At 40.2% G+C, this 25,485-nt stretch overlaps 1 protein-coding gene across 6 annotated transcripts in view; it reads right to left on the bottom strand.

The window, feature by feature from the left end:
- ARHGAP21 (Rho GTPase activating protein 21) overlaps nt 1-25,485 on the bottom strand; it is a 215,204-nt gene that overhangs the window by 68,364 nt on the left and 121,355 nt on the right. For 5 of the 6 annotated variants that reach the window (XM_030550346.1, XM_030550347.1, XM_030550349.1 and 2 more), the window contains 2 exons: nt 12,161-12,253; nt 7,174-7,252 (listed from right to left, as the gene is read on the bottom strand). In XM_030550346.1, the coding sequence (XP_030406206.1) occupies nt 7,174-7,252; nt 12,161-12,253 (172 nt within the window). The remainder of the gene's footprint in view (nt 1-7,173; nt 7,253-12,160; nt 12,254-25,485) is intronic. The other variant, XM_030550351.1, reaches the window with a different exon arrangement.

Raw genomic sequence — 25,485 nt, 5'->3', positions numbered from 1 at the left:
AACCATATATACTTTACATACAACAATAGTTTAGTTATATATTATAGACTTATAGAAAGACCTTCTAAAAACATTAAAATGTATTACTGGCAAGCAAAACCTTAAATTAGAGTAAATAAATGAAGACTCAGCACACCACTTCTGAAAGGTTGCCGACCTCTGGTCTATTCACTAGAGATGAAATCATAATGGCAATCACAGCATGGGCAATACATTCATTCTTTTTTTCCCTTTACATACTGAATTTTACTTACCAAGCTTTGTTTGTATATGCAATATGTTAAAAATAAAATGTTATACCATGCAGATTCAAGAGAATTAAATATTTCTCCTTCAATACTACACTACACAATGCAATCTCTTTAATAAAATAAACTTGGAGCAAGGATGGTGGATCACCCACAATATTATCACACCACTGAAGTTTTTCTTTTGTATTCCAATGTAAACTTTTATAAACAACCATATTTAGCTTGTAAACTGAACAATCTGGCTATCTTCTGGATGGAAATGCAGAATATCTGCCACCATAGCTTACTTGGCTAGCAGGTAAGAGTGGTTATATGCACAGCAACTTGCCAATTATGACTGTTTCTAAGGTACAGTAACTCCTCACTTAAAGTCATCCCAGTTAACGTTGTTTAGTTAGGGAACACACTCATTGAAAGTTGCACAATGCTCCCTTATAACATCGTCTGGCAGCTGCCTTCTTTGTCCACTGCTTGCAGAAAGAGCAGTTGGAGCTAGCTGGTGGGGGCCTGGAACCAAAGTGGACTGGCAGCCCCTTCAATCAGCTCCCCTAAGTTCCCTGTGCGGCAGCCACCCAGCAGGCTAGCAATTGCCCGCAGTTCAGCTGTCCCTCCCCCAACTGCCATGTGCTGCTCCCGCCCTCTGCCTTGGAGCTGCTCCCAGGAGCCTCCTGCTTGTTGTGCGGGGGAAGGGAGGCTAATGTCAGGATGTCCCTCTCCTCCCCGCTTACCCCATCTCCATAGAGCAGTGGAGGGAGGGGGAGAGAGACAGGGCTCAGGACAGAGGGAGCTTGCTGACAGGAGCTGCTGTCTCAACTTGCTGATCTACTTAAAAAGGCAATGTACTTAGAGTGCGGTCGCGTACTTAAAGGGGCAATGTGCATCTCTCGCGCTCGCCGCTCTCTCTCTCTCTCTCTCTCTCTCTCTCTCTCTCTCTCACACACACACACTGTGTCTGTCTGCCATGCTGTCTCCCCTCCCTCTATTTGTGCTGCCTTGTAGATTGAGGGGCTACATTAACAATGTGTTAACCCTTCAGGGCTCAGTCAAGTGCTAGTTCATCATTTAGCAATAAGGCATTCCCTGGGAAATATCCCACCCTCTGGGAAGCTTGGTTGAGATGGTGAAGTCAATGATCATTGCTGTATACAGTATTAAATTGTTTGTTTAAAACTTACACTCTGTGTATGTGGATAGACAGACTTTTGTCTGGTGAAAAAAAATTCCCTGGAACCTATCCCCCTCCATTTACATTAATTCTTATGCGGAAATTAGATTTGCTTAACATCATTTCTCTTACAATCATAGTTATGTTCCTGAAAAATGCAACATTAAGTGAGGAGTTACTGTATCTATATTATCTTTTTTAAAAAAAAGTTCTGCTTTTGGGGAGAATACCCACAAACTATGGTACCTGCCTACGGTATCTTGGACAAAAATTGAAGTTGCAAATATGTGAATACAAGTAAAACTATCCATTCTCCACTGTATTAAGTTAATTTAAGGGTCTTGAAAACTGGCAGAGAAGACAGTGCAGGCAGTAGCAAGCAAGCATACCTATCCAATCCCATGATTGTGCTTCAACCTCATCCTGGAGGAATCAGCTAAATCATATGACAATAGGCGTACTGCCAGCTATTTATTGGCATCTTATGTCAAGCTTTGGTCTTTATATCTGGATTACTAAACCCACAGGAAGAATAAGATAAAAAAAAAGTCACAAGTAACAGACCACTGGTTTCAGAAGGCATAGGTACATATGAGTCTGGAATGCCACACTGAACATGGATTAAAGATGGATCAGACAGAGACAGAAATTATAAAAATGTAATCCATGCAGCTAGTCCAAAACTAACGTTCAGAAGTTACCCAGAGAGAAACAGTAATCTCATATTCCTCAAACAAAGGCAAATCCTATGAACGTGTTATTCTGGAAACAATGTCAGTGAGCGCTATCAAAAACCAAGGCAACTCAAGAACCATGAATATATCTGCACCGCAAAAAGAGATCCACAGCAACAAGTCTCAGAACCCGGGGCTACTGACTAGGGCTTGCACTGCAGGGCAAAAAAAGCCATGTGGACATTCAGGCTCAGGGTGGAGCCCGGGTTCTGAGAGCCTACCCCCAGCATATTTTAGAGACTGGGCTCCATCCCAAGTTAGAGTGTCTACATTGCTATTTTAGCACAAGCCCAGATCAGTGGACCTGAGCTCAGAATCACTGCTGTGGTGTTTTGTTTTATTTTGCTGAGTAGAGATACTCTAAGAGTCTCCATTGCATTTCCTGGTGTGCACAGATCTTGATACAAATCCTTATCTTCCCATCAGAGAAGACGCTCTACACTAAAACAGGCTGAATTGATTCCAAGTCATTTTTGCAGTGTGTCTTGACTGTCTTATGCAAGGACATTAGAGCTGAGCTTATGTGACTTAACTATAGCTGATGAACATTTACTGGAAAAAACTGCTGCTGACTGCATTGAAATAGAATGTCAACAAAAATTAAAAGTGACAAGGCAACTTTAAAGGCATTAGAAATAAATGCCATGTCCCTTCTTTTGGAAAATGGAGAACCCCCAGATTTCACCATTTTCAAAAGAAAAAACTAAATGTCCTTGCAGAGAGTAAGAATGACTCTCTCTGAGACTTTCAGATCCAGAGCACAGAAGATCCAGTTTGTTCAAGTTTCAATAAAAGGTCAGAACTCAGTTTAATAAAAAAAAAAAAAAATTATTTTCCCGCAAAAGCAAAGCCTCATTCTTGAAGGCATACCATATGCTTAGTTATTCTTTACATATGAAAGATGCTTCTGTTCTGTAGTTCATTTATCCACTTGCTACTTACTACAGACAAAAAGGTAGGATTTCAAAATAGGATAATGTGGAAAATTAGATTTCAAAAACCTTTTTTCCTATAATATTTATCTGAAAATGAATAGTACACTAAGCCAAATGGTACAGTTTCTTTAACTTTTAAAACCAATTTTATCATTACAGAAGCAGATTGATATAAACTGAAAGAAACAGTGTGTAATCTACCATAAAAACAAGCCTTCAAAAATAAGTTTCAAAGACTTTTTAGAACACAAGTTTAATTGGTACATGACTATTGACACATTAAAATAAAAATTTACAACAACATTTCCCATTTTATCTGTTAATATAAGCAGTGAAGTTATAAGCTAATCTTTAAAAACAGTGTTAACAATACTCTGTTGTATTGTTTGAAGATGACTCCCCCCAACTCTGAAGTAACAGTTGGAAAAGGAGGAAGGGAGAGAGGTACTGTAGTTTTACATTATTGCTCCTGAAAAATATAGGCTTCAGTATTGGAACTGACCTTAGGACTCATGAAGAGCCCAATGAGGCAAATTATGCAAGGGTTCACACCTATGCAAGGGTCATCTATGCAGATCCAACTTCAACATCAGGACCTTAGACTATATCAGAAAGCCACATAGCTGATAATGCAAAGTTCCCATTCATGTAGTTCCTATAGAGGATAAGGGGGCTCTTATATATAGCAGAATATCAATCACTCTCCTACTCTTGCCAACCAATATTTCATGCTTGTTTAGCTGAACTGTGTAAAGGGATTTTTCTTCTATTCAAATAAAATGTAAAAAAGACTAGACTAATTTCCAATGAGTCACCAAAAGAAATCTTACATTTGTAAACTAAAATGTCACTGAAGAGGCTTCAACTATTTTGAGTGATCGAAATGGGATTGTTAATTTATAGGAACCTTGTGGCAGAGGGATTTGAGACCTCCCAGTGTTCGTAATTTGTAAAATATACCTGTAAATCTCAAAATCTTCATGCCAGCTGTCAAGATATTAAGGAAATCTTAAACTGTTTTCTTCATTTCCTTAACATTCATGAAAAGGTATGCAAGATTATCACTTATATAATGCTGATTGGAATCACACCAAAGGAAGTGACAGTTTGAATATTAGGTAAAGCATTATTAATTCTTAGAAATGTCTATGGAAAGCACTGATCAGGCAAACATGACATAAAAATGAGGTTATTTGCTGTTCTTAGTCAAACTCAGCATCAGAAGAGGCATCAAAATGAAAGCACTAAGACACACAATCTAGACCAGTGTGAAGACCCACATTTTATGGGCTCGTTTTTGTGGCTAATGTTAATCTTGTGTATAGTTCTGAAGGTTTCAGCAATACATTTGTGTTATGAAAAATTAAGAAGGAAACAGAATGCAAGGATGGGTGGTAAAAATCCATATTCAATGTTCAAGTATCAGAGGGGTAGCCGTGTTACCACAAGTATCGACAAACAACGAGGAGTCCAGTGGCACCTTAAAGACTAATAGATTTATTTGGGCATAAGCTTTCGTGAGTGAAAAACACACTTCTTCAGATGCATGGAGTGAAAATTACAGATATAGGACTAAATATATATCAGCACATGGAGAAGGGAGTTACCTTACAAGTGAAGAACCAATGTTGTGGCTCTTCCAACTCCCAAATGACTGTCTAAAAAATCGTTACTGTGAATCAGTATACTGATCTCATTTCTTGGTTTATTTTCAACAATAACTAGTAAAATAATGTGAGTCTCTTACAGGTTTTTACATTAGTGCCCATCATGTCTCTAAGTTGTTATATGCAAGTGAATAAAGATAAAATTTTGGTGAGCCAATCTAATAGGTTGGCAAATACTGGTAAATGGTGCAAGACCTAAATTCAAGAGCAATCTCAGGACTTGGGTCATTTGGAGCAATTCACTCTGGGAATTCTGCAGAGCTATTCTCTCATCCCCCAGAAAGTATATATAGTATAAATCAAACTTTACCATCTCTTATCAGAAGCTGAGAGAGAAAGCTGCATGCCCTCAAAACCATTAGATGAATGCAGTTGACTTCTCCAAGTCAAAAAGGCATGTGGATTAAACCAATTGAAGTCAATGGGGAATCTTTCCACTGACATTAACAAGCATTAGTTTGGGCCCTATATCAAGGAAAAGCCACACTGCTGAAGTCCATAGCATTCAGTAATGAGGACAGGCATCTACATTGTAAAACTCAGTATATATCTTTTCTGGAAATAACAATGAGGTATGATTGAGGTGCCACAAGAAGGGGTGCTGGAAAAATTTGATAATTTAAAAAGCAACATGCCACCAGACCTAGATTGTATACATCCAAGACAAGGAGTTTAAATATGAAGTGGCTGAGCTGGTACCAAAATATGCTGTCTCATTAAAAACAGCTGATATACCATACAATAGCATATTTATATTTAAAACTATTTCTAAGGGTGATTGAGGGAATTACAGACCAGTAAGCCTTTCATTTATATCTGCTAAATTGGGCTGAAATTATAATTAAAATCAGGGCATTGACATATCTGGGAAATCGGGCTATGCTAGGGTATAATCAGTTTTTGAAAAGAAAAATCATCTCTCGCTATCTAGAAGAATTTTTTTCCCCCAACATCAGTAAAGTAGTAGATGAAGGAGAACTGGAGGAAGTAATTTAATTTTCAAAAGGTCTATGACCAAGTCCCTCACAAGAAGGTACTAAAGAAACTAAGCAGTCATTGTTGTGAGGCAAAGTTCTGTCTTGTATCACAAAACTAGCTAAGAGACAGGAAACAAAATAGAAATAAATGGTTGGTTTTCATCATGGCAAAAAGGTAACAACGTGTTGTTTTAAGTTGATTTAATAATAATCTAGAAAGCAGAGTGAGCAGCAAGGTTGCAAAATTTAAAGATGACAGTTATTTAGGTTAGCCTAGTGCAGAGAAGACTGAATAACTTTAGAGGGACCTAACCAAACGACATGAATCGACAATACAATAGAAAACTAAGTTCAATGTTGATAAATGCCAAGTAAAGCACACAGGAGGAGGGAAAAAAAATCTCAATTATATATCTCATATGGCTCTAAATTAACTATCAACTCAAGAAAGGTACAGCATATCTGGAATCTGTTTGCACAATACTGGTCATTCCATCTAAAGAAGATATTGCAAAATTAGAAGGGAAGAGTGACTAGAATGAATAAAGGCATGGGAAAAACTCTCAAAGAGTCTGAAAACACTGGGACTCTTTACTTTACAGGGGAAACAAATAAGAGGAGACATGGAAAAGTATATAAAATAATGAATGGAATAGAATAGGTAAATTAGGAGCTTCCTTTCTCTTGGTCTGATAACACAAGAACAAGAGGACATTCAATTAAAATAAAAGGTGGCACTTTCAATACTGATAAATGAAATCCTTTTTCCAAAACCACTAGACTGTGGAACTCATTGCCACAGAATGTAATTGAGGCCAAGAATTTAATAAAATTCAGAAAACGATTAGAGACACAAGGTGGGTGAGGTAGTATCTTTTATTTGACTGGCTTCTATTGGCGAGATATAAGCTTTTGAATTTACACAGAGCTATTTTTCAGACTGAATACACTACCTCACCCACCATGTGTTTCTAGTATCCTGGGACCAACATAGCTACAACAGCACTGTATACAATTATATCCAGAGTTATAACAGTTAATCCTAACAAAAATTTTGAAGGGCTATAAAACCTCATGCTTCATTTTTTAAATCAATCTGCAAGTATTAGGTATTAGAATGAGACCTTCATGGAGGGGAAGATTATTACACTATTATTCCTTTATTATACTTCTGAAGCATCTGGTGTAGGCCACTGGTAAAAACAAATACTAGCTTAGCTGGACCATGCTCTCATCCAGTACAGCAATTCCTATGAGTACAATACTGTTTGTGGAGGTAGGGAGGGGAGGGATTTGCTTTTTTTTTTAAATATATACATACACACAAACTTGCACGCGCACATAGTGGTAGTCACACTTTTGAAGAATTATGCAATAGTCATCCCTCACTAGAACCAATGTATTAATTTGGCACTCAAAATTGACTAATTTACAAATATCTTACCTGTTCTGAATTAAAGCAATTACTTGGGAATATGTCTTCCCAATAACACTCTCTCCATTAACTTTTACAATTCTGTCACCTATGGGGAAAAATAAATAAAAAGGTTAAACACACAGCATATTTGTTTCTATTCCAGTTCTCTGGATTCTTCTCTATTCATTTTAAAAGGATGTTTCAGTACTTCACAATCAGGATCACTAATGTAACGAATTTAAGTTTAGCTTGCTTTAAAAAACAAACTTGAAGCATATTATTTGCGGCTTAAAAAGATTTTTCTTTATGTGTAGACAGTGTATATAAAAAATAAAAATTAAAATTTTCCTGCCAAATATTCAGATGTGGTACTTAATTCTATGTGCCCAAATTACACCCCTTAAATAACTCATTTGCTCAAACAAATGCTCTTTTGAACACACAAGCAGACACAAACAATATAAGAGGCTAGTTTAAAAATCTGGCCTCCAAAACAACTTTTGAGGGATACTTCTCTATATTGAAATGTTAAAAAAATTATTTACAAGTAAGCTTTTGTTTTGAAACTTTAAAAAAAAAATAGGTAATTTTGGATTCAGAATCCTTCCAGCAGTAGCACCTGTCCTTTCAACAGGCACTGCAATTTTCTTTTGTTCTAGAATATAGCAGTGACAGCAATAAGGAGAGAATGTTTCTAAAACTGCTCCAATTCCTTCTTTTCCTTAAAATGCTAGTGTCACTTACATGATACTTTCAGCTTTTCAATGTCCAAACTATCTATCCACATGGTGCAGTGATCTAATTCTGTGCCACCTAGACCAAATTTAGAATTGAACTGCAGTTTCTCTGAGCTTTTCCAGGTAGTTTTGTTGGGTCCTACGGATTATAAACTTGTCTCACTCTTCAACCACAAATAGATGGCAACTTCACATTAAGGAAACCTGAGAGATCTGTGTACTGTGGGCTCCTTTTCAGTTTTGAAACAAACTAACCTCTTCACTATCACAACAGAACTAAAAGAGGCTGTCCTCCTTATACAATATAGGAATTATAAAGTAATCATGTGCATATCCTGGTCTTCTCTCTCAAAAAAAAAAAATAGAGAATGTTTAAGGAAGGACAACTTAAGAGTCTTTGAAACAGGAGCAAAGGCGGCTTGAACTCTTCTAATAACGTAGAGAGGAAGAATTCTTATTTTTCTTAGATACAATCTTCCCTATATGAATAGAAGAGGTTAACCAATTACAGATATATACTGGAGACTCTTTGGAATGCATGACTTCTGAAGACTCTTGAGTGATCACCTCTCCTACTTGCTGGCATCTTGCTGAGGACAAAGTTCCACATGAAGATCTAACCTGGCTGAATGGACCTAATGGTTCCTAATGGTTCCTTTTTTACTGGTTTAGACTGTACACATGATTTTCAACACATGATTAACAGAGGATCACATATTGGAGGTTTACAAATGTAAACTCTGTGAACAGTGCATCTGGGTCCTTGTTTCAGCTGACTGTTTTGCTGAACTGGTATTGCTGGCTAAAGTAGTTTCCCAAAGGTGAGCAAGAATAAGAAGCAACACTACCTAAGATAATTTGATGCCAAACATCCTCTCTGTTGGTAATCCACATGACTGATGAGCTATCTTGGCTAGTGGAAGGCCAAACTCCAGATAAGTAGGTAGATCATTGTGAATTCCCTACCTAATTCCACTGAAGTGTTGGATTTTTCTGAAGCCACAGTTTAGGCTGGAATGCTTGAATCATTCTCAAGCTACAAAAAAAAATTTACAGATAAAAACTGTCATTATTCAGGCCAAGAGCTACATACTTAGGGGTTTTTAATCCTGTTCTAAGAAGTTCAGCCACATTGCAGGTCTTCTTCCAAATACCATCAGATCCTTCCCTTTGGCACTGAAAATAAGAACTGTTTTTTTAAATCATAGCTTCAAATCTTGCCCACTTATTTAGTACTACTAGTTTTCACGTAGGAATATTGAATAATGATGAACATTCTTAGATTGCCTCATATCACCTGTTTTCCCGTGGAGTTTTTAACCTCCAGCCTGCTCTCCCCGTGATTTTCACATCAGCTCTCAGGCTGGGAACCAGCAGAAGTGATTTGGGTCAGCTTGGAGCAAGTGCCCAATGACTCAAAAAAGGAATTGCCTGGAAGCTTAAGTGGCTCTCAGGACAGAGTCAGCCTCAGGAATAGAGGGATTGAAGGAGGATTATAAAGGCGGAAGCGGCTTTGCTCTGTCGTAAGTGGGAAGAAGCAGGTAAAAGTTGTTGTTACAGTTATCCAATGATTAAATCTACCTCTATACTTTTTGGCAACATTGTGAATCAATCTGAACACACTGGTACCAATTCTCTCCTGCCTTGTATGTTGTGTAGTCATTACATTCGTGCTGAGTGACTGCAAAACGTTCTGATAGCATTTTGTATCCACTTTGCATAGGTGTACATAAAGGGCAAAGCAGAGGAGAATCAGGCCCATTACAGTTACAGATATTGTAATTGCTTTCTACTATGTTTGGGATTCTCAGATGTGATCTTGGAGGTAAAAAGCTTGGAGAGTCAAAAATGGGAACTATGGACCTGCTCAGCAACAACCCAATTAGACTTATGAATACAAAAACTACATCAAACTATGAAAAATGTTTAAACTAAACCATTCCGCAGTTAGGCTATCCTTTCAATTTTCAGATTCTTTCCTTTCAAGATTATCACAAATCTCTATATTACAGCAAGCCACATTTAGTTTTCCAGGCACTGATCCCTGACAAACTGGGTGTTTCTGTCCTATCAAACGGTGAATCAGACATTCAATAACACAAAATAAGGCCTTGCAGCAATGAAATACAAACTGACAAAAAATAATGAAACGGAACAACTTTAGTTCATATTAGATTTCAAAATGTTTAAAACCTCTTTAGCTTAACCATAAAATGAAATAAAACCATATGTTGCAATGGAACAACTCAAGAAAACTTGGTTCCACAAAATGAGATCTCACTATATACAAAGTGATTGTGTCAGAAGCTGAGCAATCTAACTGGCTGACCATTCTCTGAGTGCTTTATAATGGATTTACAAGATACAGACACAATAGTACATTCAATCTAAAGGTTTTAAACAGAAAAAGCAACGTGACCTAATTAGATATTATGACTATCAGCAGTCTCCTTAAAAGGACACAGGTAATTTTTTTAAAAAATTACAATTTATTCTCTCCCTGTCTGTGTTTCCTTTTTTTTTTTTTTTTTTAAAACAAGTCTGAAAATAAAATATTCTCCTGTACTGATTTTATCTTTTCAGTATGGCAAATGCTGAATTTCATGTTCAGTCAGAAAAGTAACATGCTCTCTTTGTACAACTTCAATATAAGTTGCAATTTATCAAGCCAAAACATCTCTCTCTATACACCAGCATCAAATGATGCCATTGTTGCTCAGAAAATGCTTGCTATTGTAAAATTATACCAGAGTAAGGAGAAAAAATAGGATGTACTGCAGAGCCTGGAAAGTTAGCGCTTTGATTTTTTAAATTTCTAAATGCCCTAGAGTTTTCATATTTCTTTTGAAAAAACACTTACAAAATTACCCTATTCCAGACAATTAACACATGTACACTATTATTAAAAAAATCTCAACAGCCAGGTCAGAGGTGTTCTCTGACACACATGTATTGCTTTTGTGTAATATAGTGTTTGCCATGCTTTTAAGGCTAGAAATTCACATTTACAATGGTATCCGGCTACATGATCTGTAGTTGTATCACTTGTATTATTGTTCTTGCTAAACATTTTCTTTTCTGAGAAATTTAAATAAAGAACCACAAATTATTACAAAACTTAGGCTAAAGCTACACCAGGCTTGTGCCAGCATAGCCATGTTGGTCACAGGTGGGAAGAGGTGAGAGCCTGATCAATTTAGGCATGCAGGCAGAATTATGAAGCGCAGAGTTATATCCTGGTATAGACTGTTTTGCCTGTGGGGACTGGGGAGGGTGTTTACTATATCGGTATAAAGCGCAACTTTGGCTGATCCAGATGAGGAGTGTTTTGCCAGCATCAGATGCATTCTCTGCTTCAAAGAATGTATGGACTCAAATCCAGACAAAGCAAGCAAAATAATGATTAGGGAGAAGGCCAAATGGGGATTGCTCATATTTATTTGCTTTAAAATAGGTGGGAATTGGGAAGGCGGAGGGTTAAATGACTTGGAACCTATCAAGTTATGCACATAACCTATGTAAGCATATTAAAGTCCTGTTAGCCTTGGTCTTCCCTCAACACTTCTCTCTTGTTTGTCACATTCACTTGTCCCTTGTCTTATACTAATTATAACCTCTTCACATCTTCCTTTATGTTTGTATAGCACCTATCAAAATAGGACTCCAGTCTTGATTGCAGGTTTAGGGCATTAAAACAAATAAGTAACACAAAAACATACATGAAAAATACAGGACAACTACTCAGGAAAAGGAGGGTGAGGGTATTACAGGAGAGCTGAAGAAGAGCAGAAGGATTGCTTGAAGAGTTGGGTTTGATGTAGAGGTCTGACAAAAGAAAGAGGGCACTCAGAGGACAAATCTGGCGACAATGCTCAAACTATGGCTAGGTGGAGTGGTAACATGACTGACACTATAAAAGAAAAGATTGTAAAAAAGTAAAGCAGCAGCAGAGGATTGAAGAGCAGACAGTGGGAGAGGAAGCAATACAAAATGGGAGCCAAGATTAAGATGGGGGCAAGATTATGCAACACTTTATAGGCAAGGAAAAGGAGCATGAATTTTGGTAGGGAAACAGGAAGCCATTGAAAAATAATCAAAGGGGTGAATTGCATGTGGTAGGACTGAAAGAAGACTATAGTAGCAATGTTTTGGGCAGTCCACAGAGGGAGAGGTGAGAGTAAGCGAGTCCAGAAAGTACAATAATCAAGATGAAAGACAAGACTGCAGAAAAATTATAGCTTTGTTTCTATTATATTAGCACTATAAAAGAACAGCACCTGTGCATAATCCAGCTTCGAAAGCAGGTCCACCTTCTTTAACCTGCTTAACAAATATGGTATCCATTGGTTCCAGTCTGTTTCTTTGCTTCCCTAAAGAAAAGCACATGTTTTGAAAGATATTTTATTAAGCTGTATTATGATGCTGAATTGTAAAAACCATTCTGAAAAAACTTAATCATGCCATATTCATCGTCATATTAAGTATTAGGATCCAAATTATTTCTTAATTAATTTGCCAAATAGAGTATTAACATCTGTTCTATTCGAAACCATTTGCTTTCTTTTGGCTAGATTGAAGATCTTTGAACTGTCTGTTAAACTGTAGTTGCAAAATTGTAGCACATGAATATATCAGAAGACTGACACTTTTCAGCTTTATATTTTCATCTCATCAGTATTCCATCCTCAGATTGGTGACTGTGGCGTTCAATAAGGGACATACCTTGTTTCCCAGATTCCCATCTGGCAGGTTTATGAAATTGTACTAACTGAAATCACAATCAGAATTACAGAGCTATAACAAGAACGAACCAAAGAAAGGGTATTTCTCCAAAAGAGGGACTAGACTTTGTAGTATCCTGAGAGCACCGTAAAAAAAACCCCCAACTCTAACAGCTCCTTGAGACAGACAAGAGCTGACCAAAGGTCTTTGAAAATTTGTTTTTGATGGAAGTTCAAAAAGCAAGGTGCACACCAAGGTTAATCATAGTGATTGGGCGTCTAAATTGTACATATATTACATGTTCATAGACTGAGTGAGACATTCACAGGTTTGTTTCAGGGAGTCTAAACTGGTGAAATTTATAACCTCCTTGCCTCCTCACTGTGCACACTCACAAGCAACATGAATACCCCACCTCTTTCCCCTCTTACACATCACTTTTGCATTTGGTCCAGTAGGGTGCAGCAGGAAACTGACTAGCATTTATAAATTAAAATAAGGAGATGGAGCGTACTACAAGTTACATCTATAAGATGGAAGTCAGAGTCCATCTATGTTTTAACTGTAACGTTTCAAGAGAGCTGGAGTGAAATACAGTAAATTACATCTTAGACTTGCCTCTGAATTTGGCCCACAGTGTACAAACAAACAAGTCCTAATGGTCCAATTTTGCCAACTGCTGAGCACCCTGAACTCCTAATGAAAGCAATTACAACTGTAAGTGATAGCAGAACCACAAATAAAATCTTAACTTGCCATAGGACAATCAAGAAAGTTGGCTCTATGAAAGGAGATCACTTTATATATAAGGTGAATACATCAGAAGTCGAGCAGTCCAACTGGCTGATCATTCCTCGAGTGCTTTATAATGTGATTTGCAAGATACAGGTATAATACATTTTATTCTACAGTTTTGACAAGAAAGATTTTCATGGAGAAATACCTATTATGTCTGGCATTCTCCACTTGCTCAAAATATAGACATTAAAACATTGCTAAACCTTTTATGGCCATTCAGAGGCGCTAATACTTCAAGTTTGGACAAGCTCAAAATGCAAGTAAAAGACTGACTTGCTCAAGTTAAGGACATGAACAAGTTGTTCCAGCTGCTTATAGGGGTCAGCACCTATAAATGGGTGATCTCTTGTAGGGTCAGATCCCATGAGCACCAATATTGCCATTTTCCTCCCTTACACCAATCACAGAATTGAGAAGAAAAAAGAAAAAATGTTGAAAACATCAACAGAAAATGATAGAAAGATACTTGCTACCAATACCGTATATTCAGTTTATAACCACCCCTTCAGTTAAGTACAACACCAACACCGTCAATAGCTCATACCTGAAATGCATATTATGTGATGAAAGATCAGTAGTCAACAGATCTGATATCCACATCCTTTTATAGGCTCCCAAGGCTCCCATCTTGTATTTTTTTTTTAAATTCCTGGTTAGTTGGCAGCAGAGACCCAATGCTGGCTCACTCCATCACCCCAAGTTACTCTATACATTGTCTCTATCTGAATACACAAAACTAGGGGCCAAGCAGCCATGTCACTCCCATTCAACATCAAATGCAGACAAGGATCCCTTGGAAAAACAGAATCCTTTGAATGCATCCACTATATCTGTAAATCAGTGGAGATAACTACATACTAATCTACAGAGCACAGAGACTGAAGGCTTCCCTGGAGAGCTTGAGTTTGACTGACAATAGTGGAGTCCCCAAAGTTCATCATGACAGGGGACTAACATCTACACTGACAGTATCTCAGATGGTGGCCAAAAACCGCCTCTTCAACACACAAACACTCCACTTCACAGGTATTCTTAGGCCCAATTCACAGAGTTGGTCTCACACTAGACTAATTCTTTGGCTTAGAAAAGGAAATAGGAAATATTAGAAACTCACCCCTTTTGCTCCTTCAAACCAAGATCAAATCTGCAGGCACACAAGGCTGGAAGAAGGGACTATCACCACAGTCTGCCCCTGTAAATTTATGATCCCAGATAAATTCCAGAGCATCTTCAATAAAATCTATATACAACTGAAGAGCCAAAGAGTGGAAGACCCAGAAAGATGCTACAGGTCTGATCCTTATTTGCACTAAAGCTACTTTAAACTGCTAGAGCAATGTAAAATGGATTTCATGTAAATAAGACTAGGGGCTTGACTACACTGGAGAGTTGCAGCACTGTAAACCCACCACCAGCGCTGCAACTTACTCACCGTCCACACTTGCAGGGCACATACAGCACTGCATCTCCCTGGCTGCAGCGCTGGTTGTACTCCTGCTCTGCCTCGGGTATAAGGATTGCAGCGCTGGTGATGCAGCACTGCTCCGCAAGTGTGGCCACCAAAAGCGCTGTAATTGGCCTCCAGGGTATTAGGAGGTATCCCAGAATGCCTGTTCACAACAAACCGGAAGACTGGCTGAACTCTGGGCTCTCCGGAGCTGCTTATCTAAAAACCAAACATCTCCTGTTTGCTCTAGAAGAGCCAGGCAGGGGAATTGCTTTGGAATGTTCACAGCTGTTTGCTTGAGTAGAGAAGCCACACGGCGGAGGGGGAGGGGAGAGTCCGTGTTGGAGCAGCTGCTTATGTGGTCTGAAGGCTATTTAGGAGTGCATAATTTGCATTTAGTGAATAAGAGGGGTGGGGGAAGGGTCGAAACTTTAAAATGATTGAAGTTGGTGCTGTGTATCTTCCAGTCCTCAGAACCTTCCAAGGCAGGGAGCTGACACAGTGTCAGCTCCAAAAATCCACTCTCTGTCTCCCCCACACTCCCTGTCAGACTCCACCCCACCGCCCTCTTTTGAAAAGCACATTGCAGCCACCTGAACGCTGGGATAGCTGCCCACAATGCACCACTCCCAACAGCCCTGCAAATGCTGCAAATGTGGCCACACTGCAGCGCTGGTAGCTGTCAGTGTGGCCACACTGCAGCGTTTTCCCTACACAGCTGTACGAAGACAGTTGTAACTCCCAGCACTGCACACCTCCAAGTGTAGCCAAGGCCTAAGTCACTTAGATCACTCATGAGCCACTGCCAGACAGACTGGCACCATCAGACCCTTAGATCTCTTTAGTTCTCAGATACGGATGTCAGATGACGCAGAAAGGAAGGAATCAAGTGGCAATACTTGAAAACCTGATCAGAAGCTGGTAACTCCAAAATAAGGTTTTCTAAAATCCTAGGTTATGGCTGTAGCTGAGACTAAAATCTCTTTTCTCTTTGGCCACTGCAGCAGGTAAATCCTGTACCACAGAACTTTAAAATGGCTTGTGAATGACTGTCTCAGTTCAGATTGCATCCACACAAACTCAGAAGCCAGCTCCACTCCATGTGAATAACTATCAACAAGCTTCTCAGAGAAGATCAAATAAGTCCCAAATGCCCTCTCTCCAGACAGCAGTAGTCACATGATAAGACAGCCAACCCTCATCCCCCACCCCACCCCACTCTTTACAGAATTCAGTATTTTCCCTGAGCAAGATATTAGAGTGCTGGAAGGAATCTGCATCACTATCTGTGATCCTCAATATAACTGGGTGGCCCCTACCTCTTGCAAGTGCCCCCTGGCAGAATGTGTGCACCTACACTCAGTCTCTATAATTGTGCTGTCTTCTGTAACTCAGCCCTCCAGCCAAGTCACACACAGTCTATATATGAAACAGAAACAAAACAAACCCCTTCCGGGATAAAAAGTCCAACAGAGGACCTATCTTGGTATTCCTCAGGTGGTACGGCTTCCTTTAGCCCTCCCTGGGCTCAGTCTTTAAACAGTCCTGACACTGGTATGGGTCCGTGCAGGGCTGTCCCTAGCTATTTTGGTACTCCATGGAGGCCTGAGGCCAACCCCCCCGCGCCCCAGGCCTCTGTACGGCGGAGGGGCACGGGAGGGGTTGGCCTCAGGCCTCCATGGAGGACAGGTGCTGGCCACTTCCTGCAGGAAGTGGAGTGACCTGGCCCAAACCTGCTCTGCTCCCCTGGCTCTCAAGCTTGGGGGGAAGAAGGGGGAAATCGCCCCCCAGTGCTCGCCAGCAGTGCAACTGGGAGCCAGGGGAGTGCAGCAGAGCAGGCTGGGGCCAGGTCGCCCTACTTACCAGTGAGCGCAGGCCCCACCGCTTCTGGCATCCTCAGGGGAGTGGGGACAGGGCTGGGGTGGGAAAAGGTGGGGCAGGGAGAGGCTGGAGCCCTGGGGAAGAGCCGGGGCTGGAGCAGCATGCAGCTGCACAGGGCACCAGGAAATCTGGTGCCCCAAATCTCCTGGTGCCCTACGCAGTTGTGTACTTTGCATATGGGTAAGGATGGCCCTGGGTCCATGCCCCCAAGTCTCCCTCCCTGGAGACATCTTCACCCTCTCTGGGCCCTTCTCTGATCCCAGTTCTCCAGCTGAGTCGCTAAATAGTTCAAGTCCCTTATGGGGGTGTACCAAAGTCTGCTAAAGCTCAATATCACTGACCCTCTTCAAGGTCTTCTCTGGGATCAGTTCAACTCCCTCCTCAAGAATTTAGCCCCTCCACTTGTGGCTGGTGGGGTCCTGGGCCTGCCCACTACTCCTGGGTCCCAGATGAGGGACCCTACAAATAGCAGCCACCCACTGCATCCCTTTGACTACTCACGATACTGCTACAATTTCCTGAGCCATTTCCCCAGCACCCCTTCACCCTCACTTAGGGCTTCAGCTGTCAAGTTCCAGCAACCAGCCAGGAGCTCCTCCTTGATACCCTGGTCACTGACAGCAACCAGCCAATCTGTTTTGAGGTTCTGCAGTCCTTTTCAGCCAGCCAGGAACACCATCCTTGCTCCTATGGCTCCAAGCAGAAACTGCCTCCTGTTCTGTACCACAGCTCCTTTTGTCTGGGCCTGGAATGGCTGCTCCCCGCAGCCTCCCTCTGATTGGCTGCTTCCCATGCAGCCTCTCTAGGCCACTTGGAGGACAGTTCCACTACTCCTTTTGGGTGACATGGTATGGTAGGACCCTGAGGCTTGCAGCAGGGGACCTCTGAGCCTGGTACACCCCATCACACAGAACCAGATCACTGCCGCTATGGAAAGATGCATCTGGGAGCATCTGGCATCTTTATTGGTAAAAATCATCAAATGCCACCTTTGATGAGGGCATCTTTGATTAGAACATGTCTTAATGCCACATATTTTTAAACCTTCTCTTGACTCAGGCCTTGACAATTACCACCCCAGCAAACTGTCATTCTTGATCAAGATAATTGAGAAAATAGCTGAGTAGTAATCTCACTCTGTACCTACATTAATCAAGTAGTAACGATGAAAGTGGTCATCCTTAAGAATGAAGGATGTAAGAAGAGAGGACAGGGCTCCTAGCAAGAAGGCAAAAGCTTTGAAGCTTACTAGCTAATGGTTAGAGAAATCAGAAACCTGATGGCTTTCAGAAAAGTGTAAAACTCTTCATCTTAGCTTTTCCATATTCCCAACAGCAAAGAAGAGAGGAATTAGAACTAAAAAAAAAAAAGAAAAGAAAAAAGAGAGAGGATAAGGAGTAGAGGGAGAGCAGAGAAAAGATAAGATAAAGCAATAAAAATTAGGGCCATGGAGCATTTGCGTGTTCGGTTTTAACTCTTTGGGAAGTTGTTGAAAACTACAGTGATGCGTGCCGTGAGAAAACCTGGATAAATAGCAAGGGTAGATGACAATTCTCAAATAATAAAACAAACTCATTGTCTGCCCCTAGAGGACATTTAGAAACTAAAAGGAAAAAAAATTAGTCAACTACTTCCTCCAACTGAGATCATGGGAGGGTTTGTATGCTTCCACAATGCATGAAAGCAACTTTTTCCTTGGAAAGAGGCATTAGCCAGCTTTTTCCCCACGATGCCACAGAATTCAGCACTTCTGCCCACAGAATCCACTATTTTTCAGCAGCCATGTGCCTAACATTTTGGTTTCTAGCTCCCTGCTGTGCTAGGACCTGCCTGCAGCTGATGTTTGCTCTGCAGGTTTCCTTAGGGCGAGGGTGGGGAATGTATCGGGCTACTGTACATTCTATATGCATTATTCCATGGAGCTAGATAGCAGGTCACTGGAGAGTGGGAACTGAAGTTCAGCTTGTATCTTCTACTTCTAATTAGAAGTATATGCTGGCCACCTCAGCCACTTGGAGAAGACGATAGCAGTCAAGACCTGCATATAGAAGGTGCTGAAGCCAGCTAGAAGCTCCACCCTTCCCTGGAATACATGAGGAAGAGGTGATTCTGAGCTGGACAGCCTCAGGAGTGGAATGGGTGCTGCCTGAAGACCATAACAAAAAAATGTATCCTTTCGAACAGTCATGGTGAAAACACTGATCATGACATTTTATGTCAAAATAATTTAGCTACATATTTTTGTAGACATGAAAATGAGGGATATTTTGCTGCAAAAGACTAAGTTAATATTGCCATTGAGAAAACTGGTCCTACTATGCCATGGAGCAGTCGGGGCTCTGGCTATGAAATGAGAATCTAATGACACTATTAAAACTAGGCTAAAATATAACAAGCAGATCAAATGTTGAAGACATTAGTGGCAGAAAGTTATAAAAAGAGCCGTAAAAAATATATTCCAAAAACTCAACACTTGTAGGAGAACTGCATTAATAAATTGCATTCATTGAAATTGTAAGGCAAGCATAGATCAGGTTGTGTAAGCATAACTTGACACCAAAAGTACACTGGCCTCCCAGTTTTCAAAAGCTACCACCAAATCTGCACCAAGACAGAGTCAGGATAAGGGTACTCTAGAAATGAGCTCAAATGCAACCAAGTTACCTGGAACCTGTAAAATGTGCCCATATACTAAGTAGGAGAGTCTCAATAGGTTATGCTGCAAAGACTAAAACTGTCCTAAACTATCCACAATATGAAAACTTTTCCATAAAAAACACAAAATAGTAGAGATTGTGATACTAAATCCAACGGCACAAGTAACTATTTCACAATTCACGCAGCTCTAACACAACAAGATTCAGTAAAAGACTACCAAATCACAAGACAAATAGGTTCTTTCAGACATTGAAATTAAAGTAATAACTGACCTGTGTTTGGGGAGGTGTGAGGGTACATGAACATGGGAAATATCAGTGGTTTTTTGTGTTTGAGGAAAAATATTTTAAATAGAGCCAATTACAAGGCACCACCAGAAAGTTCCCTTGAAGAGAAGGCACACTGAACAATGCATAACAAACAGGACAGAGGAGCACAGAACCTTAGAATCCAAACAAAACCAGAAGATCACACACAAAAAGTGTACATTCCACAAGAAACCTGACGTTACTCTGTATTCTGCTTTAAGTAAGAATTTACCAAGAGTAAGTATCAGGATACCACAGATGAACAAGCTATTTACAGCATTCTACACGGCATGGAAGGGGAAAAAAAGAGCCAATTGGCTAGGTACATAGCTCCTCTAAACAGCGGTTCTCACAACCTCAGAGTGCAGCCACCAACTCTTACTGGTGGCTGCTCTGACAGTTTTTCCTAAAATGTTTAATTTACTTTACGGGAAAAAAATAAAATATGCACATATACATGTCCAAATCATTGCAATTTATTTATGTAGGGTTCCGCCTCCCCCCCCCCCACCCCCCCCCCCCCCCCCCCCCCCCGACTCAACAAAAATAAATGTACACTTCTCCCTATTCTTTACTGGACCTAAACAGAGTAGAAACACAAATAAGATGCTTTGCGCATTCTTGTCTTTTGTTCTAGTTGTTTTCTTTTGCTTTTCGGGTTGCTTTTTTATTTCATTTTTTCAAGCTTCCTGGCTAGTAAGTCTGTTGCTGTGAAAAAGTGATGCTTGTATGTTAATATCACTTTTCACAGCCTCCCAGCTAGCTATTAAGTCTGCTGTGAAAGTGTTATAAACACAGAAACATCACTTTTCACAGCAGACTTGGGGTACAAATTGAACCCTGATGGGGAGGTGGATAGGGAGGCAGAGGGGCCAAGGATAACAGAGGGAATGGATGTGAGGCTAGGAAAGGGCAACAGGGCCCATGGGGGTTGGGGGAGGAGGTGAACCCAGGACTGGAGCCCACTGCCACGCAGTCCCAGGGGCTAGAGCCTGCTGCTAGATGGCTAAGCGACAGAGCCCAAAGCCCTGTGCCCAGGGGACATGGTCCAGGGATGGAGCCTGAAGCCCCAAGCTGAAGCCTGCCACTCACCACCTCCGTGGCCTGAAACCCAAGCCCACCACCCCTGGGAAGGTGGGGGTTCACTGGCTGCCTGCCTCCCTCTAGCATTTGTCTATCCAGGCAGGAGCAAGGCCCAAAACCCTTGCTGGCGGCCATGGGGGAAGGGATACTGGTTCCCGCTTCCCCCATTCACCACCCAGAAAGCTGTGCCTCAAGAAAAGCTGCTGGTGGCCTCCTGCAGCCATGGTGGCCACACCTGAGAAACACTGAAGAGTACGGTTTCCCAACCCTCCTGGATTGGCCTGGAGTATCCAGGAATTAAAGATTATGTCATGTGATGAAATCTCCAGGAATACATCCAACCAAATTTGGCAACCCTACTGAAAGTTGATCATCAATTTTGTAAAACATATTGCTATGTTAATATACAACAATAGCTTCATACACCGGGCACTTAGCAGGAATACAGAGTTTTATTTATTAGAGATAGAAGAATGTTGTACATTTTCCAGGCTTACACTGAGAAATGAATACTTTTCAGTTTTCTTTAATCTGCTATACTAAAACTGTTTGGACACAAACAAAACTGGTCCCCATTAGTAACAAGCATGAGCTTGCAGGAAGTGTATGCCCCAAAATACTACATGTTTGCATTTAAATTATAATCTTAATAGAGCTAGAAATACAGAATTTCTTTTTAAGAAATAGCTGGAAAAGCAATCCTAACTCACCATATCAATGAAAGGGGATAAATGTTAAGTGTCTTTTTAAAGCTATAAAAATGTGAAGCACTTAGTGTTATAAACCAAACTACAGGTTTGTGTTTACACTGTCCATTTAGGCTGAACTAGGCAAGTAACTTCTTGCTAAGTAATTCAACTACAGGTCTTGTGTTAAGTACTACTGACACCTTCCAAGTGAACATTTTTAAAAGCACAAAAAAGAAAACCCTGAATTTCACAATTGACCCACTGCCTTGAAAGGTTTGCAAATATAATTCACACCATGTAATGCAGCACACAGAACTTCTCAGTATATTAGATGCAAGGATTTTCTAGCATGGCCTCCATCTGCCCTCCCTAGCCAACAAATTAAGAACAATCTGTCCTGTAGCAAAGACAAACGCAAACACTCATAATTTTCGAACTGACACTAGGTATATTGACTATTGTCACATGAAATAAACTACATACCCGTTACTGGAGCTGTCGGAGTGCACTGCCTCTCACATTGACGCTTGCACAACATCCCTCCCAATTTTGCCAAGACCTCACATAAATAGTAAAAGGAACCGAGGGCAGCTGGAGCCATCGTCTCCACAAAGAACACTCAAACCTGCAGGAGAGTGAGAGGACTTGTGGGTCACTGTTTCTAGATGGTTCCAAACCCTCAGCATGAACCATATTTTTAATCATGTGGGTCATTTGAAAATTTAATTTGATATATTGAGACTGAACAATTTATCATGGGTTATGAAAATACAGAAGTAAAAACGAACTGAGCTTGGTTGGACAAATATGTACATTTTTCTTTTGAATATGACAACGATTTTTCCCTTACCATGTTTACCTTTGCGTTTCTTTAATATATAAAAATCCTCTAAGCAATTATATTTACTGTCCCGATGTTGAGTTTAGCCACATATCATCACAAAAGCAGAGCAAGAAAACATATTTGATATAACAATACACTAGAAGGCTCCTGGCTCCTTCATGATTTGGGAAGGTCATTAAACCACACGGAAACTGGCTTTTAAAGTTAGCCTTATTTAAATAGCTTGAATAAAATTGCTTGCAAGAAGTGAGTCAGCTGAGTGGAAAGCATTTTTCTGAACTTTTATAGAGCAGTAATTAAATCAGAAGATGAAAGCCTTGCACAGTGAAGACTGACAAACAATAGCTTCAATTTAAGATAACCTTAAAAGGCAATGTACAAACATACATCAAGAGACCTTCATGGAAAGTACTGGTTACTAAATCAAAATTATTATTATTTTTTTTTTTTTTACTGTTTGTCAAGGTTAATTTAGGCATCAGATATTTAAATTCCAGTTCCTTCATGTGCTGCCCTTCCTCATTTTTCATTAAAAAAAGTGACATGCCTCACATAGGTAAATTGATACTGTTTCTCTTTTGACCATACAATTATGCTATGTCATCTAAAACAGACTTCCTATATCACAGACCAAAGTTCTTTGCTCTTTTTGTTTTGAGTTAAAACTCTCAGTTACCCATAAACAAGATAATCAAAGTTTCAATACATCTTACATGTATGGCAATTGTTCTCCTTTATTTTTACTCTGAGAATAGGAGTTAAAAAAATTACATATTTTTCAAAGTGTCACATCCACAGTTTGGGACTCTACATTTCACAGTGAAACTATAGTGCGCATGAAAAGCTGGTAGTTTATAAAGAACATGCAGTCAAATAAAAAACAGTTTCTTTACCGAAATAATTATTTCTCATAATGCATTAACTTAAAGAGGACACTCACTGGTCTCCACCTTACTTACTCATCGTTAGATCTACTCTTGCACCAACATCACCAAGGAGTTATCTTATACAACCCCTCATCTTCCCTGAGTTCAGACACTGTCTGCTGGAGTGTGGCAGCAGTGACACTCCAGGTTAAGCTGGCTCCCTCCGAATGCGCAACTTTTAGCTCTCTGCTCTCCATGACAGAGCCTTGAAGTTAGCTCGTCTTACAAACTACTCACAACTTAAAATGAACTGGATTTTCAGTCAGCATAATTGGATGGCCTCTCTTTTAGGGCGGTCTAAGGATCCTGTGTACTGAACTTGCATTCCTTCTGGCTCAGTCAGGGCTCGCCTACATGACAGCATTAGCCCATGGATTAATTTGAGCATTTACCCAACAAAACTCTGGCCACACAAAAATCTCCAGCTCAAGGTAAATGGTGCGTTAAACTGGACCCAACTGGCCCATTGGATAGTGTAGGTTGTTGAAGCCTGAATGCTGCTGACATTGGAGCTAATACAGCAGCGAGAACTCATGTGGCTTATGCCGCTAATACAAAACACTCTGCACTGCTCAGGTTTTGTTTTGCATTGGGACAACTCCTCTGGAGTTTAGTGAGGATAAACTGAGTGTAGATCAGTTGACAGTGCATGAAGAGGAGCCATTATAGAGGGAAAAAAAAATCACTCACTGATGCTCTCTCATTCTAATGACAGGGTTAAATGCCACCAGGAATAAAATCCAAGAAAATGGAGTAACAGGTATTCAACAAGGATTCTTTTGCTTAGTAAGTAGAGTATTGATTCCCATAACATCAGGTGAGTTACTTTAATAAGACGCATTAAAAATGACCAGAGCTGGAAAAGAAACTCAAGGCAAACATAAGGAATAAAGTCTGTAACCAAGAATGGGGACAGATATGAGAGAAAAACAGCTTATGTTGACAAGCTAGAGGATCCACTTAGTCCCTTTCCAGGACAAGCTGTGAAGTTCTCTCTTGTAATTTTACACAAGTATTATAACAGACTAACTGGGAATCTTCAATCTCGTTAAGATTTGCTAGTGCTTTCCTTAATCACAGTGAGGCCACGGTTAAAGGAATAACCATAAGACTCTTGTATCTCCTGAATTAATCAATCAGTCACCTTGGTTTGGATGAGGGCCAACTAAGATTAGGTTGGAAGTTTCTTCTGAACAATACTTCCTGTAACCCTACCTGGTCTAAGCACTTCATAGGATTATCTATGAGCTGATCAGATGAGACTAGTAGCAATCACTTCCTTCACCACCAGAGAATTTCTCACATTGCTCAGTCACAACCATAATAACAAAGATAATCTTTCTTGGTACACTGTTTGGGACAGGGTCATCTGGAAGGCAGTATGATCCATACATTGTGAATTGGGTGATCGCAGAGTAGCACAAAGTTGCCTTTTAATTAGTCTCTAATAAGTTTATTTCTGGCCAAAGAAAAAGTATCAGAGGTAAAAACTTCCTGCAAGAGAACAGAGTAGTTTAAAGGTTTAAAAGCAACATCTGGGATGACCTTCAATTGGGACCAAATACATAGCACCTATGCAAGTCCCATAGCTAAATTAGACTTCCTGGGCTTTTACACACAAAATCTTTTGACTCGGGGGAGGGGAGGAGGGACGGGACAGACTATGCAAATGAACCCTCCAGTTTTACTTCCTCCCAGGCATGCTGCCAAGCAGAACTGGGCTCTATAAAAATCTGTGCCACTTGTTGCACCCCATACAATCTGGCATTGCAGAGAGCACTGGTTCCTGAGAAGCCTTTATCTAATGAGTGGAGGGCTAGAGTCCTCCAGTGATGCATGTTTTGCAGTTATCAATCTCTTGATGTTTGCAATCTCATACAAAATTGCTTACTGGCAAATGAAGCATAATCGGAACTGTTTCAGTAAATGGTAAACCATGGTTCCTATACTGCAGTCTGAGGACCAGAAGTGTCTATGGAAGCACTTACTGGTGGTCTGCAGAGGGATATCAAGTGGGTATTCCTTATTTTTCTAGAACTAGATTACATTTTAAAAGCTAAAAATAGAAAAGTAATATTACAGAAGTCTTCAGTCTATCTAAGCAATTTCTGCAGTTGCCATAGGAATGTTATTTCATCACCAGTTGAAAAAAGACGACTCTTTATTTGCTCATGTATACATCAGTGATGTACTGGCACGCATGCCTATCACCACATCAAAGGACATTCATTTTAGTGCCTCATACC

Source organism: Gopherus evgoodei, chromosome 2, assembly GCF_007399415.2.
Source record: "Gopherus evgoodei ecotype Sinaloan lineage chromosome 2, rGopEvg1_v1.p, whole genome shotgun sequence".
Lineage (NCBI taxonomy): Eukaryota > Metazoa > Chordata > Testudines > Testudinidae > Gopherus > Gopherus evgoodei.
This window is presented reverse-complemented; position numbering and strand designations above follow the sequence as displayed.